This window comes from Chiloscyllium plagiosum, unplaced genomic scaffold (genome assembly GCF_037043375.1).
Source record: "Chiloscyllium plagiosum isolate Xiang-an unplaced genomic scaffold, Cpla_swu_hap1 HiC_scaffold_8, whole genome shotgun sequence".
Lineage (NCBI taxonomy): Eukaryota > Metazoa > Chordata > Chondrichthyes > Orectolobiformes > Hemiscylliidae > Chiloscyllium > Chiloscyllium plagiosum.
This window is the reverse complement of record NW_028270146.1, coordinates 105757928-105773626: the sequence shown is the minus strand read 5'-3', so window position 1 is coordinate 105773626 and position 15699 is coordinate 105757928. Positions and strand designations below refer to the sequence as shown.

The 15699-nt window shown below is 47.6% G+C and overlaps 2 protein-coding genes and 1 pseudogene across 5 annotated transcripts in view; 1 reads left to right on the top strand and 2 right to left on the bottom strand.

Moving 5' to 3' along the window:
- mideasb (mitotic deacetylase associated SANT domain protein b) overlaps positions 1-4435 on the bottom strand; it is a 90640-nt gene extending 86205 nt beyond the window's left edge. For 2 of the 4 annotated variants that reach the window (XM_043698392.2, XM_043698396.2), the window contains exon 1: positions 4291-4434. The gene's annotated coding sequence lies outside the window, so the exon portion shown is untranslated. Of the gene's footprint in view, positions 1-3289; positions 3412-4290 lie in introns of those variants that run through there. The other 2 variants (XR_015757997.1, XM_043698395.2) reach the window with 2 other exon arrangements.
- LOC122554041 (U2 spliceosomal RNA) lies at positions 1299-1457 on the bottom strand (annotated as a pseudogene).
- Positions 4436-4991: 556 nt separating the features above from the next.
- The window catches only part of ptgr2 (prostaglandin reductase 2), a 50019-nt gene continuing 39311 nt past the window's right edge, over positions 4992-15699 (top strand). The window contains 2 exon segments of the mRNA XM_087990207.1: positions 4992-5545; positions 12120-12234. Coding sequence (XP_087846333.1) covers positions 12195-12234 — 40 coding nt within the window. The 5' untranslated portion in view covers positions 4992-5545; positions 12120-12194.

Here is a 15699-nt window from a genome sequence, read left to right as displayed (position 1 = left end):
TGTCCTAGACCTTGCGCACGATGCCTTGTGTATCTATCCCTCACTGGGCAGGGAGTCACAGAGATCTACAGCACAGAAGAAAGCCCTTTGACCCACTGTGTCCATGCCTAACTATTCTAATCTCAGTACTTCTGCAATATTATGAGGGTTTCTGCCTCCACAAGCCTTTCAGTCAGCAAGTTCCAGATCCCACCATGTTCTGGTGAACAAGTGTTTCCTCACATAGAGTCACAGAGATGTACAGCACAGAAACAGGCCCTTCAGTCCAACCCGTCCACGCCGACCAGATATCCCAACCCAATCTAGTCCCACCTGCCAGCACCCGGCCCATATCCCTCCGAACCCTTCCTATTCATATACCCATCCAGATCCCTTTTAAATGTTGCAATTGTACCAGCCTCCACCACTTCCTCTGGCAGCTCATTCCATCCTCGGTGTGAAAAAGTTGCCCCTTAGGTCTCTTTTATATCCTTCCCCTGTCACCCTAAACCTACGCCCTCTGGTTCTGCACTAACTCACCCCAGGGAAAAGATCTTGTCTATTTACTCTATCCATGAGCCTCATGATTTTATAAACCTCTATAAAGGTCACCCCTCAGCCTCCAACACTCCAGGGAAAACAGCCCCAGTCTGTTCAGCCTCTCTCTATAGCTCAAATCTTCCAACACTGGCAACATTCTTGTAAATCTTTTCTGAACCCTTTCAAGTTTCACAACTCCTCTCAACTTTCCGCCCCTTACATTAAATCTACGCCCTTGGTCACTGATTCCCCCATTAAAGGGAAGGTTTCTGTCCATCCTATCTATGCCCTTTATAACTTTATATATCCCCTCAGCTCTAAGGAAAACAATTTGAATCTATCCAATCGCTCTTCATACCCGAAACTCTCCAGCCCAGGCAACATCCTGGTAAATCCCCTCTGCAGCCTCTCCAGTGCTATCACATCCCTCCAATAAGGTGGATTCCCAAACTTTCGAACCAACCCAATCAGAACTGTTATCGTACACCTCTGGATCAGGTGAGATTTGAACTCCGATCCTCAGAGATTGGGGATACCAGCACGGTGCCACAAGAGTCTCCTAATGAACCAGATGGGATTTTCCGACCATCGAGAATGGATTCACGGTCATCACTGCACTCTCAATTCCAAATTTTTATTAAATTCAAATTTTGACCAGACCAATTTAGGATATCTGGTTGGCATGGATGAGTTGGACAGAGGGGTCTGTTTCAGAGCAATACATCTCTATGACTCCACCATCAGCTGTGGCACATTTAAACCTGAGTCCTCAGAACATACCTGGGTCTCTAGATTAATAGTCTAGTGATAACACCACTAGGCAAACGCCTCCCTGTGGTATCCAAAAATCAATGGTCCCCAGATAAGGGACGTACCAAATATTAAACTAATAAGAACAGGTACTACACTTGATCTTAGCCAAAATACTGAGAAAGGTTCCAAAACTGCACATGATACTCTGTGTCTAGATTAGAGTGCTGCTGGAAAAGCACAGGTCAGGCACCACCCGAGGAGCAGGAAAACCGACGTTTCGGGCCAGAGCCCTTTATCAGGTGCCCTTCACATGACACTCCGACCTAAGCAATGTTTTATACAGCGTCAGCAAAGTCTCCCTACATGCCGCCTCAACTAATAAAGGCAGGTCTACCATCTGCCCTCTTAACCACTCTATCCAACTAGACGGCGCCATTAAAAGGCAGCCACTGTAAAAACTTCTCACTGTACTCTTGTACTGAAGTACAAGTGACTATGAAGGATGTTTAATTCAATTACCCACCTGTACTGATACCTTAAGGGACCAGAGTAAATGCACACTAAGGTTCCCATGATCCTCTGTGCTTCCCAGGGTGCTCCAGTTCATCATGTTGGTCCCAAAGTGCATCACCCCACACTTATTCAGATTGAATCAATTTATCTCTGATCGGCACATCTATACCTTTCTACTATTTACCACCCGCCAATTGTCATCTGCAAACTTACTGATCAACCTTGTGATGCTTAAGTCTCTGAACTGCTCAAAACCACAAAACAGCAAAGGCAACAACACTGACCACTGAGGGACTGCACTCCACAAAGACCTTCCCATCAGGGTGAGGGGGAACCCTCAACCGTCACCCTCTGCTTCCTGACACTCAGCCAATCGCAGATCCAATTTTCCAAATTTCCTTGGCTCTTCCCATAGTGCCCAGTGTGCCCACCCCCACATCTGGGCATGGTGTCCCTCACCCCCCCCCCAGATATCGGGAAAGAGCATCCCCCCCATCCTCATGTATCTCCCCCAGACTCTTGGGTAAGGGGGGCCCTGGAACAGCTCCAGACCCGAGGAGGGGAGGGGGGGGGGGGGGGGGGGGAAGAGATACCGTGTACCCCCGCCCCCCCAGAGCCTCCCCCTGTGTATCTCCTCCACCTCCCAGCTCACTGGGTGCCCACATCCCCCGATGCTGTGATATTCATTGACAGAGAGTGAAAACAAAGAGTTAACGCAGCAATGAACACAACGAGAGCAGCCTGGAGAGGGCAGAGGAAGTTGCAAAGCACGCAGTGCAAGTTTCCCCAGCCTGTCCTCCACCCTCTCTCCAATCCAAATACTCCCAACCCCTTAAAAGGAAACAGCTCCCCTTGCCCAGTTCACTGCAGTCAATCTGCCTGCAAATCAGGTGCTTGTAGTATGGGCAGGGGACCTTCATGCATCTTTGAACAGTGCTACATAGAGAAACCACTCCTCCGCCCACCTGGTTACCCCCCCCTCACCAAACAAAAACAACCCAACCCTCCAAAACTCTCATATTAATACCAAAGCAGTCTCCCATGCACAAATGTACAGTGAACCCAGAAAGGGGCTTTGTCTGAGTCTCACAGGGGAGGCCCTGCATTGACATAGCGCCGGGCTGTTGCTCATAACATGTTGAGGGCGAAAGGTCCACGTTGGGTGCAAAAGAAACTTCCTGCTCCCACCCCATCCCCCCCCCCCCCCAACATCGGGTGTACATTTGACAAGCTGCTGTCCCAATAGCCATCTTAAAAGTGAACATTGCATCACATTAAAGCGGCGTTACTTTGCGCAAAAGGGGAAAAAAACACGTTACATAAGAATCAATCCCAGTTCACAGAGAGAGAGAGAAAACCCACAATCTCAACAAGATTAGAATCTCAGATCGCACCAGCGTGCAACTTCTCACACACACACACACACACACACACACAGGGGGGGGGGGGGTCACACTGGTGTAGGAGGAGGAGGACCTGAGTGGGAGGGGGGAACAAGTCATACCTGAGGCGAGCCCAGAGCCGGACGAACAAGCCTTGGAAAAATAAATGCAATAAGCAGCAGCACCTCCACCTCCTGTAGTCAGCCACCTCCCCGACCCCATTCACTCTTTCACTCATTAAGTGCTGCTGCCCCCGCCTCTGTGCACCATCGCAATGCTGTGGCGAGCTTGCATTTGACAGGCTGAGTCATAGAGTTTACCTCATCGCGGGCTGAGAAAACACACACACACACAGAGAGAGACTGCAAGCGACATTACAATTGCACAATCCTGATCGTTTTGCAGCATCCCTCAGCACCTCTCCCAAATCTCTGAATGCAACAAAACCCACACTGTTCCTTTTTGGTAGAGGGAACATTCCACCTCTCCAAATCCCACGCACAAACGGCCCTGGGCTCTCTATTTCCTGTTGGGCCGGCCTGCCTGCCGACCGAAAGCGAGAAATACTCCCCTCCCCAAAGGCACGCAGCGCCTTGAAATCCTGTCAATACACCGGGACTTTCCACAGGGTTGCAGACTCGCATGGGGGGGGTTTAAAACCAGGAAGAGCGAAGTCAGCCTTGAAAATGAAAGCTTTCAAGAGTTTTATGTCACGTCTAGCTGGTCTCGGTCTCTCCTCTTTGCAAAAATAAAACTTTGCACGGGACAGGGGGGGGGAAAAAATCTAAAGCAACTTTTTTTGTGGTGGGTGGGTGGGGGGGGGGAGGAAGCAAAAGAGCCAGGCCGTTTGCAAAGAAGACGAAACGTTTCCAGCGTTGAAAGGCTGGGGAGTGAAAACGGAGATGTAATTTGTCTGCCTTCCCCCCCCCCCCCAGTTTTCTGGCTGCAAACTGCAGGGGGGGGGGGTCACCTGCTCACGTCAATTTCAGGAGCAGGCCGAGGAGGAAACTGAGCACTGCACTGACCATCCCTCTCCAACTCTCACACGCACTCACAGAAGGGACAAGGGCACACACGGGCGGTCTTAAAAAAACACAACAAATACCAAACTTCTGTAACTTACTCAGGCCAGAGTGTTTGCTTGGGGTTTTTTTTTTTCTCCACACCCCCCCCCCCCTCTCCTTCCTTTTGCAAAATCGCCCAGCAGTCTCTCAATCCAGAACTTTTTTTTTCCTCCAAATTTCGCCTTGCAAACTGTTGGTGGCTCACTTCCTAGTTAAGAAACTACGTCTTCGTAAAAGTTATGCACTGACGTCAGAACCCAGCCTGTCAGCAAATCACCACCACTGTTTTTTTTAATACAAAAGAAGTGGCTGTTTTTTTTTGGAAATGGGGTCTCTTGCTTTTAAATACCCCCCCCCCTCCTCCCAACCAGAACTAAAAGGACTTTTTTTTTCCTCCTGCCCTTCTCTGTGTCTGAGGCAGGACTTGTTCCCTGGGAGGGGAAGGAGGGGGGGAGTTGCATTTGCTATTTCACAACTTGGACTTGCACACGTTTCATGGAAAGGGTCGACACTGGTAAACTGGTTGCAAGGAACTGTCTCACGTTGGCGAGCGTGTTGCTTTATAACTGGCTGGGGGGGGAATCTGCAACAATGCTGGACAGTACTTGGAGGTTTCTCTGGGGTGGAGGAGAGATGGGGTTATGTCTTCGACCAAATTGCACTGGGTGTCAAGTTTCCGGGGGAGGGTTGACTTTCTTCCAGAGGGAGTTGATCGTGTTTTGACTTGGGGTGAATGTAAAAACCAGCTGCTGGGAGAGTGGAGCGGGGGCGTTTTATTTTTTTTTTAAAAAAGGAGCGTAAACAGGGTGGGGTTTCAGTTCCAACATAAAAGTAGGATTGCAGGATTGCGACCTGTCGGTTGCATAGAGAACGCAGCTGCTGTCTGTGTTGATGTCTCTCTCTCTGCCTTTCTACACTAAGCTGTGATTCTAGGGTCACTGTGGTGTGACAAGAGAAAATGCTCCTCAGCAGCTCAGACTGTGAAGGTTTCATCTCCAGGCTAATGTACCCAGGTTACACGGTTAGCCCAGATGGAAAAATGATGTAGCTTACTCCCTGAGAGGCCTGGCTTCTGTTCTATTCTGTTTTGCTCTGTCTGGACCGGAAACCTTCAGCCCGCCTTTATCATTAGTAAATATTGTCAATTTCCAGTCGAGAATTCACAGTTTTATTAATGTGGTTGCACTTTATTTTGATAGGACCCGGATGCAGCTCGTAAATTCAGGCTGAGGTGGGAGTTTGTGTACACCCACGTTGCCTGTTAAAAGGTTGCTATTAATGGGGCTTGTCTTAAACACCAATATAAAAGGGAAGGTGAGTGGTGCACTCTTTTACACAGGATTATACGTGTGGATGTAGCTTTATTTTCTCGCCCTGGTTGCTGGGGCTGGTGAGTAAGATGTTAATTTAAACGTCTCTGCGGATTGGAGAGAATATGTGTGTGAGAAATGGCACCTGAAGTGAATTGTTTATGTGCAAATGGGATGTAGTGAATTGTAAGTTGTCGTACTGTCTAAATGCCTGGCCTCTATTCTGGGAATATTGAGTGGACAGCCTGTAGCAATGGCCTTGAGACCTCACCTGAGCAGCTTCATACCAACCAGGCAATGGGACCACATCCAGCACAACACTCCCTCCACCGCTGATCCTCTGTAGCAGTGTGGACTGTTTACAATTTGCATTTCGAAACTCTCAAACCTACCTGTGTGGACAGAGGTACCTGCACATTTGCCTCTAAGCTACTCACCATCTTGAGTTGGAAGTGTTATCTATGCTGGTGTTCTCTCCTCTTTTCCCCCTCCCCCCAGAAGGCATTGTGGGTTGATCGACAGTGCACAGGCTGCAGCGGTTCAAGAAAGCAGCTCATTGCCAGTTTCTCAGGGTCAGCTAGGGACGGGCAGTGACGCCCACGCCCCGTGAACAAATTTAAAAACCATTTTGTTCCCTATCTGTTGAATCCATCTCCCTCCCTGTCAGCTGTTGTTGACTGACTGAACCAGACTGGAACCCTGCTGGCACGTTTGATGAACTTTCGACTGCAGCTCTGCTCTCTCACTGAGACTGTTAATTTTTCACCACTGTAAACCACCCAAGCCCATAGTTTCCTCAGCTATTCTATAGCTACAATCTTTTAAACTTGGCTATTCCAATACACTCCTGGCTGAGGTGTCCTAAATCTCATACACTTGCACCCGCGCCCTGACTCTCGCTGGGAGTTCACTGTCTTACATAGGCTCCTGGTTAACCAACACCACCTTTTTTGTTTGTTTGTTCTGGCATTCTCAAGTCCCTCCATGGCCTTACCCCTCTCTATTGTCCCGTAATCTCTGCCAGTCCCGCGATGCTCTCCCGCTTCTCAAGATTGACGATTGTGCCCCTGACCCCCTTGGACTGGACTTCCCTGACCAGAGAAAATCCAATGGCACGGGTCATCAGGAGAATAGGTTGTGAAGAGGAGACAGGGAGGCTGCAAAGGATAGAGACAGGTGAGTGAGTTGGCAGGTGGAATGTAGTGGGGGGGGGGGAATATGAGCTCGTGCACTTCAAAAGGAAGATTAGAAAATCTGCATTATTTAGAGAGACATTGCAGAGTCTGAGCTACGGGGGATTTGGGCGTCTGGGTTCATGGATCACAAAAGTTTGTGTGCAGGCACAACAAGTGGTAAGGAAGAGCTGCTGTTTATCGTAGGGAAGTGGGAGATAAAATAGTTATGCAGGACAATGGTGAGATTGCACCTGGAATACAGTGTACATTTTATGTCAGAAAGGCTATGTGTGTGTTACGGCCAGTTCAATGAAGGTTGACTCTATCAATTACTTTTTTTTATTTATGTAGGGCTAGGTGTGGGAAGATTAGATAGGTTGGGCCTGTGTTCATTGGAGTTTAGAAACTGAGAGATAATCTTATTGAAACATACAAGATCCTGAGGGAACTGGACATGGTGGATGGTGAGAGGATATTTCATCTTGAGGAACAGACTGGAACCAGGGGCTAGCAGGTCAGGCAGCATCCGAGGAGCAGGAAACCCGGATGCTGCCTGACTGGCTGTGCTTTTCCAGCACCACTTTAATCCAGACTCTGATTTCCAGCATCTGCCGTCCTCACTTTTGTCTGGAACGTCTGCTTAAAAGTGATGAAGTGGCTTGGGTGTGGTGGACGTCATTGAATACCTTTTTAAGGCAGAGGTCAAGATATTCTTGACTGTTAAGACAGTCAAAGGTTATGGAGGGTCAGGAAGTAAACACTACAATCCGATCAGCCATGCTTTTATTGAATGGCAGCAGACCAGGCCGGAGGGGCTGAATGGCCTACCCTAGTGTTAACTCATACATGTAGATAGTTTTTAGTGGGAGGTCTGACTGATTTTGCTGATAGCTCAAATTGCTGTGAGCTATTGGAATTTGTTCTGATTGAGAATATATCTGCCAAATGACGTAAATGTGTAATAAATACACGTGTGTAACATGTACACTTATCCTTTCTGAAATAAAATGTCTGCTGTATTCCAGGTGCAATCTCAATCTGCTTGTGTTCCACTTTTATCACCCATTCCCTTACAATAAACAGCAGCCCTTCCTTACCACTGGTTGTGCCTGCATACTAACTTTTGTGATCCATGTACCTGGACGTCCAGGGGAAATGGAGAGTAACAGAGTAGGTGAATGGGTCTGAGTGGGATACTGTTCAGAGGGTCAGTGTGTGGACCTGTTCGGCCAAATGGCCTGTTTCTACACTGTCGGCATTCTATGGTTTTTATGAAGTACTCTAATTACAAACCTTTTGGAACTTCAAATTGCAAACAAGGAATGGAAACAGTTGTTTTGGTTCAAGGGCTAGAACTTCTGACCTGACACTTAGAGAAATTGTATTGCATTTTCCATAAGCCTGAGCATTGCGGCTAATTACATGCTTTTGATATGTCCTCCCTGTTAAAATTTCCGAAAGAAGGCATTGCAAAGTGTTGGGTCTGATACCTATTTCTGAACACCAGGGCAGCTTCTTGTCTCCTCCTCTGACGGATCTAGATGGATCTTCTGAATTGAGCTCAGGGAGGGTCTTACGGGGTGTTGCCTCTTGAAGGATGTCCCCACTTGAACTGGAGTTCACCTTTTTTTTTAAAGTAGCTGATCCCCCTTCATGGAGCAGTGTGCTGAGTGGGGTGTGTAATTAGCAGGGGTGGCTGGTTGGGGAGGAGAGTTGGAGGGGAGGCAGTGAGGGAATGTGTGCCCCTGAGGGAGAGGGGAAGACTGGATAGTGACGTTGAGATCGTGATGGGGCCCAGATGGATACGGGAGGGCAATTGCAAGTGAGAGCCCTGAGCCCCTTTCTCTGGCAACTCCCCATTGTAACCCAGAGCAAACAAGCAAAGGGTGGTTGGGGGGGGGGGGGAGAATGTTAATCAAAGTGTTGGCAGCAGAGAGTTTGGGTGATACATCCTCTTTCTGCACCGTAGGATGGAGATTGACACTTGCTGCACTGAATGGAGTGGCAGCGTTGCAGTAAATCGGACATACTGTTAGGAACGTGTCCCCAAAATGTTCAGCTGTGCTTATATTTTCAACATTTTTGATAATAATGAGACTGGAGGATGTTGACCTCGTGAAGGACCTGGAGGTGTCCATGCAAAAATATCACCAGTTAGCAGCAGGATTGCACTGGCCACTCGGTCCCTCCAGCCTGATACCCCATTCAATAAGATGATGACTACCCCACATTTCTGCAGCCCCGCTGTATTTCAGGCAGACATGTAAAGACAGGCAACAATTAGGAAGCAGGTGGTGCTTTTGCATTCACTTGAATTGGACTGGAATATCGCATGTGAAAAGGACTGTTATGGGTGAGCCCAGGAAAAGTGGCATTACTTTTAAAATTTAAGAATTGCCATTTTAGAACTGAGGGGGGGAGCCTTTTTTTTTTTGTCCGAGCATTGCCTGACTCTGGAAGTCTGCCTCCAAAGCTAATGAGGATGAAGATATATGAATGTCGGAACCAGGGTAGGCCAGTCAGCGCTTTGAGCTCATTCCACCATTCAATAACATCAAAGGGGAGGCGGCGAGAAAGTCACAACAATGAAACCGGCCGGACCACCTGGCATTGACCTTGGAACCGCAGAAGACGATGACAAAAACACAAACCGCCCTGTCGACCGCGCAAAGTCCTCCTTACCAACATCTGAGGGCTAGTACCGAAATTGGGAGAGCTGTCTCGCAGACTAATCAAGCAACATAGGCATTCTTACGGCATCATATCTTGCAGATAACCCCCCCAGACACCACCATTACTGTCCCTGGATATGTCCTGTCCCACCCGCGGGACGGACCCAGCAGAGGTGGGGGCACCGTGGGATACGGTCGGGAGGAAGTTTCCTGGGAGTCCTTGACATCAACTCCAGATGCCATGAAGTGTCATGCCTTCAGGTTAAACATGGGCAAGGAAACCTCTTACTGGTTACCACGTACTGCCCTCTTTCAGCTGATGAATCAGTACTCCTCAATGTTGATCAACACTTGGAGCAAGCACTGAGGGTGGCAAGAGCACAATATGTACTCTGGGTGGGGTTCTCGATGTCCACCACCAAGAGTGGCTCAGCAGCAGCATTACTGATCGAGCTGGTCGGGTCCTGAAGGGTATAATTGCCAGACTGGGTCTGTGGCAGCTGGTGAAGGAACCAATAAGAGGAAAAAACGTACTTGACTTCATCCCTACTGCAGCCGGCAGGCGAGTATCGGTAAAAGTGACCACCGCACAGTCTTTTGTGGAGACGAAGTCCTGCTTTCACATTGAGAATAACCTCCATTGTGTGCTGTATGGCACTATCACCAAGCTAAATGGGACAGACTTTGAACTGATCTAGCAGCTCAACACTGGGTATCCATGAGGCACTGGGGCCATTAACAGCAGCAGAATTGTATTCCAGTACAACCTCATGGCCTGAGATGTCCCCCACTCAACCATTACCATCAAGCCAGGGGATCAAGTCTGGTTCAATGGAGAGTGCAGGAGGGCATGCCAGCAGTATGTTATAGACAGGTCAAGTCAATGTTGAAATTAGCCATGAACATAATGACCGAGGACTCTCAGGACTGAGGTAGTATGATTTGCAATCTTAATCACACTTTCCTGTCAGTGCCTTCAAGCCACTTGTAAGTCAAAACTCTGTCCATCTCCCCCTTAAATACATTCAATGAGCCAGCATCCACTGCTGTCTGTGGAAGAGAATTCCACACATCAACAACCCTCCATGTTAAACAGGAGCTCTGCCCATCTCCAGAGTTCAATATGTCCCCAATGGGAGTGGCAAGATGGGATATAGCCTCTGATTCCAGCATCAAAACCCTTCCAGGTCCTGTGATTCAATAAAATCACCTTCTTTCTTCTAACCCCCGACGGGTACAGGCCCAAACTGTAAAGACTTTCTCTTTGTAAGAGAAACTCTATGTCCCAAACGTCAGTTGAGGGCATCGTTCGTCCTTTAACAAAGTGTCCAAAACTGTATTATGGCCCTCCCGATGTGGTCTCACCAAAGGCCTGTACCGCTGTAGCCAGGTGTGTGTGCTCTGATATGCCACCTCCCTTACCATAAAGACAACCTTCCATTTGCCTTTCTAATTATTTGCTGTACCTGCGGGTATTTTGTGACTGAGGGGTACTGGAGCTTTCCCTCTCCATTTCAATAACATTCTGCTTTTCTATTCTTCCTCCCAGTTCTCATTTATTCCCACTTTTTTGTGCCACTTCTGCTCCCTCATTCAATCTGCCCAGATCCCTTTGTATCCTCCTTCTTTTCCATCCTCAGCAAATGTGACTACAGTGCGGTCAGTCCCTTCGCCCACGTGATAAATATAGGTTGTAAATAGTTGAGGCCCCAGTGCTGATCCCTCTGGTGCTAATCCTCAATTCTTGTGCTTGACCAGTCTTCTGTACATGGGAATGTATTCCCCAAAACCTTTTGAAGTCTCGTCCAGCTCCTCAATCTTTTTCCAAGATGGCGGCAGAGTAGGACTCCTCTGTTGGAGCTCATCTGCTCAATCCTTCCTTTTTTTTTTCTACTCATGGTTTTTTTTTCCTTTCTTCTTCTCCTCAGCTCCCGCCCTTGAGTGAAGTCAGCACGGACTCCTGGCCTTGAGTTGAAGCTTGGAAAGGTCTGGAGGCTAGGTGCCACTGCAGACTGGATCGGAAGGACTGTTTTTAGATTCCCTACAGCGTGGAAACGGGCCATTTGGCCCAACAAGTCCACATGAACCCTCCAAAGAGTAACCCACCCAGACCCATTCCACTACCCTGTATCTACCCCTGACTAATGCACCTAGCACTCTGGGCAATTTAGCACGGCCAATTCACCCTGACCTGCCCACCTTCGGACTGTGGGAGGAAACCGGAGCACCCGGAGGAAACCCACGGAGAGAATGTGCAAACTCCACACAGTCAGTCACTCAAGGCGTGAATCGAACCTGGGTCCCTGGCGCTGTGAGGCAGCAGTGCTAACCACTGAGCCAACGTGCCGCCCTGTTATTCTAAACTTTTTATTTATTTATTTTTCTAAATAATTCCTATGACTTTGTACCTAAGACAGCATGTAGACCTGTAAATGCTGGACTCTTTATTTCTTTATATTTCTAAATTTGTTTTCCTCAGGACTTGTACTTCAGAATCTATTCCTAAGATGGTGCCATAAGTGGCGACAGAGAAACTTTTCGCTGTCCTCATGTCAGTTCGTGAGACAAAGCTCATTCTAATCCTAGTTACCTTTCTCATGTGGCACCTTATCAAATGTCTTGCTGAAATCCAGGTTGTTTGTTCAGTGGCCTCCGTTGAGGAGTTGGAACAAAATACTGGGGAAAGCAAACCAAAGTTTGAGATTTTTTTTGTTTGGTTTGTTAATTGCAGATATTTACCTGATCCTTCTGGTTTTAACGGATACCTTTCGTAGAAACGAGCCAATTGTGTCCATTCACCGTCCAAATGGCATCGATTCAACAAGTCGTATTAAACTCTCGGCCAGGTGAGTGTCATTTGAGCAATCCATTAACTCGCTTCCCTGACACCAGTTTAAAACGGTTATTTTAAAATATGAGGTTTTATCCAGGATTTAAACAAAAGAAAAGGAAAGCCTTGCTCAAAGTGGTAGGTTTTAAGGCGTGGCACATGTGTGATTGAACTGCAAGATGGCCAACAAAGATGGACACCCGTGCATGCAAGATGGTGGCTGTGACAGAGTCTCCTGACTGCCCCCTGCCCCTGGCTAATGGGGGAGGAGGAGATAATGCCCTGCTCTCCCTTGCTGCTGGCCACTGTAATCTCACTGTCCTCCCTCCTCCTCCTCCCTGCGTCACTCGCCACTTTGGTCTGTTTCTGAGCACGTTAAGCCACTGTGCCACCTAGTGGTGACATCGGCAAGATGAAGTGGACTGTTGAGGAAGATCTCCAAAGTTGGGTGGGGTGGTGGGGAAAGAACGCTGGTGGACTTTAAGTTCAATTAATAACGCACAGAATCTGGAATTGAAAGTCACCTTCAGTAATGGTTGCCACAAAACTATCATTGTTTTGACAATCCATCCGGTTCACTAATATCCTTCAGGGAAGGAACTCTGCCTACATGTGACTCCAGACTGGCAGAAAGGCGGTTGACTCTTGGCTGCCCTCAGCTGCCACTGAGTTCAACTAGTAATGAGGGATGACTTGCCAGCGACGTCACACACCATGGATGTAATAGATCATTCGGAGCAGGAAAAAATCTCCCTGGTGTCCTGGCCAATATTTGTCCCTCTGTCAAAATCGGCAAAATAGATGATCAAATCACTGTTGACTTCCTGTTTGCGGGAGCGTTCTGTGCACAAATAGATCGCCACATTTCCCACATTATAGTAGTACCTATACCATTAAACACAAGTTGGTTCTAAAGCATGTTGAAAGCATCCTGAGATTGTGAGGAGTGCTATTTAAATGAAAGTTTTCCATTTCCAGTAACCTAGTTATGCAAAAGGCAAGATCGTCGTAATCTTCCAGACCATTGGGCTGCTGCTCTCATTAGAGGGACAACTGGTGATGAATTAACCTGGGGATCACCATGCCTCGGGCAAGGGGAGAGGTTGAGAAGGAGAGTCCTCATTAGTAACCTCAGCTGATGCTGAAATTGAACCTGCGCAGTTGGAATTGCTCTGTATTGTCATCCAACCAACTGAGCTGACCAACTCCGAGTAATTTGGTCACACGACTACTTCATCCAATCAGCTGTCCATTAGGAATTCTGTGTTACAGCATCTTGTGTGGTTGTAGCTGTGACCTTGCATTCCGGTTTCTGTCTACTTGGTAACTCCTCTTGCTGATCTAGGCTATTCTAGCCCGTTCTTGCCGTCCCCACTGCATGCTGGTTAATTTGGTCAAGCCAGAGCTGTATTTTTGTATTGGTGCCTGACACACACTTCTACCCTGCACTTGACCCCTCAGTGCTCTATCAGATCAGGATATCAAGGTGAAAGGCCTGCATGAGGGTGCGGTAGCTGATATCTTCGGGCACTTGTCAGTGCATTCAGCATAAACCCTGACCTAAAGAAGCTTCTAGGGCAGCTACCACCAACCTGCCCCACCTCATATGTGGATATCGGAGCAATTTGTGTGAAAATGCTGTGTTTTGGTGCAGAAGGGCTGGAACTGGTTGCTCTCCATCTCTCTGCCCGTTTGCATTCTCATGGCTACTGCTGCTCCTGCTTATTCTAAAGTGCCCATTTGCACTCCATTAGCTTATCCAGAGGCATACATCACAGGGAGCATCATGCAACAAACCCACAGTCATGCGGGAAACAGTCCCCGAAGAGTGGAGAGGGGTGCAGCCAATTGCAATCAGGAGGTGGAAGTTTCCACTTTGAACCCAGGCTTTGTATCGTCACTGTCAGCTGAACATAGGCTTATGTACAGGAAGTCCTCACTTAAAGTTGTTGTTTCATTCCTGAGAGTTGCAACTTTAAGGTGAGTCATCGATTCCACAGGGAACCGATGTGCTAGGTTTTGAGTAATCTTCCTTTTCAAACCATTACAGCTTCACAATCTGTAAGACGCAATACTTTGCATTGCTAAGTGAAGTCACGCCACTCAGCAAAGTCACTTTGAAAATAAAACACATATTTTTTAAAAATATGAAATAAAATTGTAACTTTCTGCTTGCACATTCGTGGTAGTAGAGTCAGATACATTCGGGACATTAGGTGACTCTTGGATATGGAACATGGATGATAGTAAAATGTAGGGTTAATTTGACTTAGAGTAGGATAAATGGTCAGCACAACACCGAGGGCCTATTCTGTGGTGTACTGTTATATGTTCCTGAGGAAATACCAAACCAAATTTTAAAAGTGCTGCTTCTGCACAGAAGTTTTCAAATGCCACGTCTTCTTTTCTTCTCGAATGTTATTTTCCTTTCTCCTGTCCTGCTCACTGGTCTGTAGCTGACTCTTCAATCAAAGTGCTGCTATTTAGTGTAGCTCTTCCTCTACCATTCTCCAGGAATACCAGGGCTGTTTATAATCCATGATCTTTTGTGAAAGTGACTCCTGAAGCTGATCCTGCCTCTGCCAACTCCCAGATCCCAGCATCGAGCAGATCGAGGGAAGGCCTGGAGTATTGTGTGCAGTTTTGGCCTCCGAATTTGAGGAAGGACATTCTGGCTATTGAGGGAGTGCAGCGTTGGTTCACGAGGTCAATTCCCAGAATGGCGGGACTATCATATATTGAAAGATTGGAGCGACTGGGCTTGTGTACACTTGAGTTTAGAAGGATGAGAGGGGATCTGATTGAGACGTATAAGATTATTAAAGGATTCGATACTCTGGAGGTAGGAAACATGTTTCCGCTGATGGGGGAGTCCAGAACCAGAGGACACAGCTTAAAAATAAGGGGTAGGCCATTTAGAACAGAGTTGAGGAGAAACTTCTTCACCCAGAGAGTGGTGGCTGTGTGGAATGCTCTGCCCCAGAAGGCGGTGAGGCCAAGTCTTTGGATGCTTTCAAGAAAGAGATGGATAGAGCTCTTAAAGACAGTGGAATCAAGGGTTATGGGGATAAGGCAGGAACAGGATGCTGATTGTAGATGGTTAGCCATGATTATAATGAATGGTGGTGCTGGCTCGAAGGGCCGAATGGCCTGCTCCTGCATTATTGTCTTTTGTCTATTGAGGCTGCAGGTTGGAGTTGGCTTCAAGTTAGAACAGGAGAGGCTGTAGGTTATTGTGGGAAACGGTGAAATGAGCCTCCCTGCACTCAACTAGAGTACATGTTCTGTGAACGTATCAGTGTTAGTGAAATGATGTTAAATGTGAGATTGGGATAGCTGTCTCGCACAGCAAGAGACAACTACCTTCAGGGTAAGCGAAAGCGGCAGTAGCCATGAGAATGCAAATGGGCAGAGAGATGGAGAGCAACCGGTTCCAACCCTTCTGCACCAAAATGCAGTGTTTTCACTGCAAAGTGGGCCG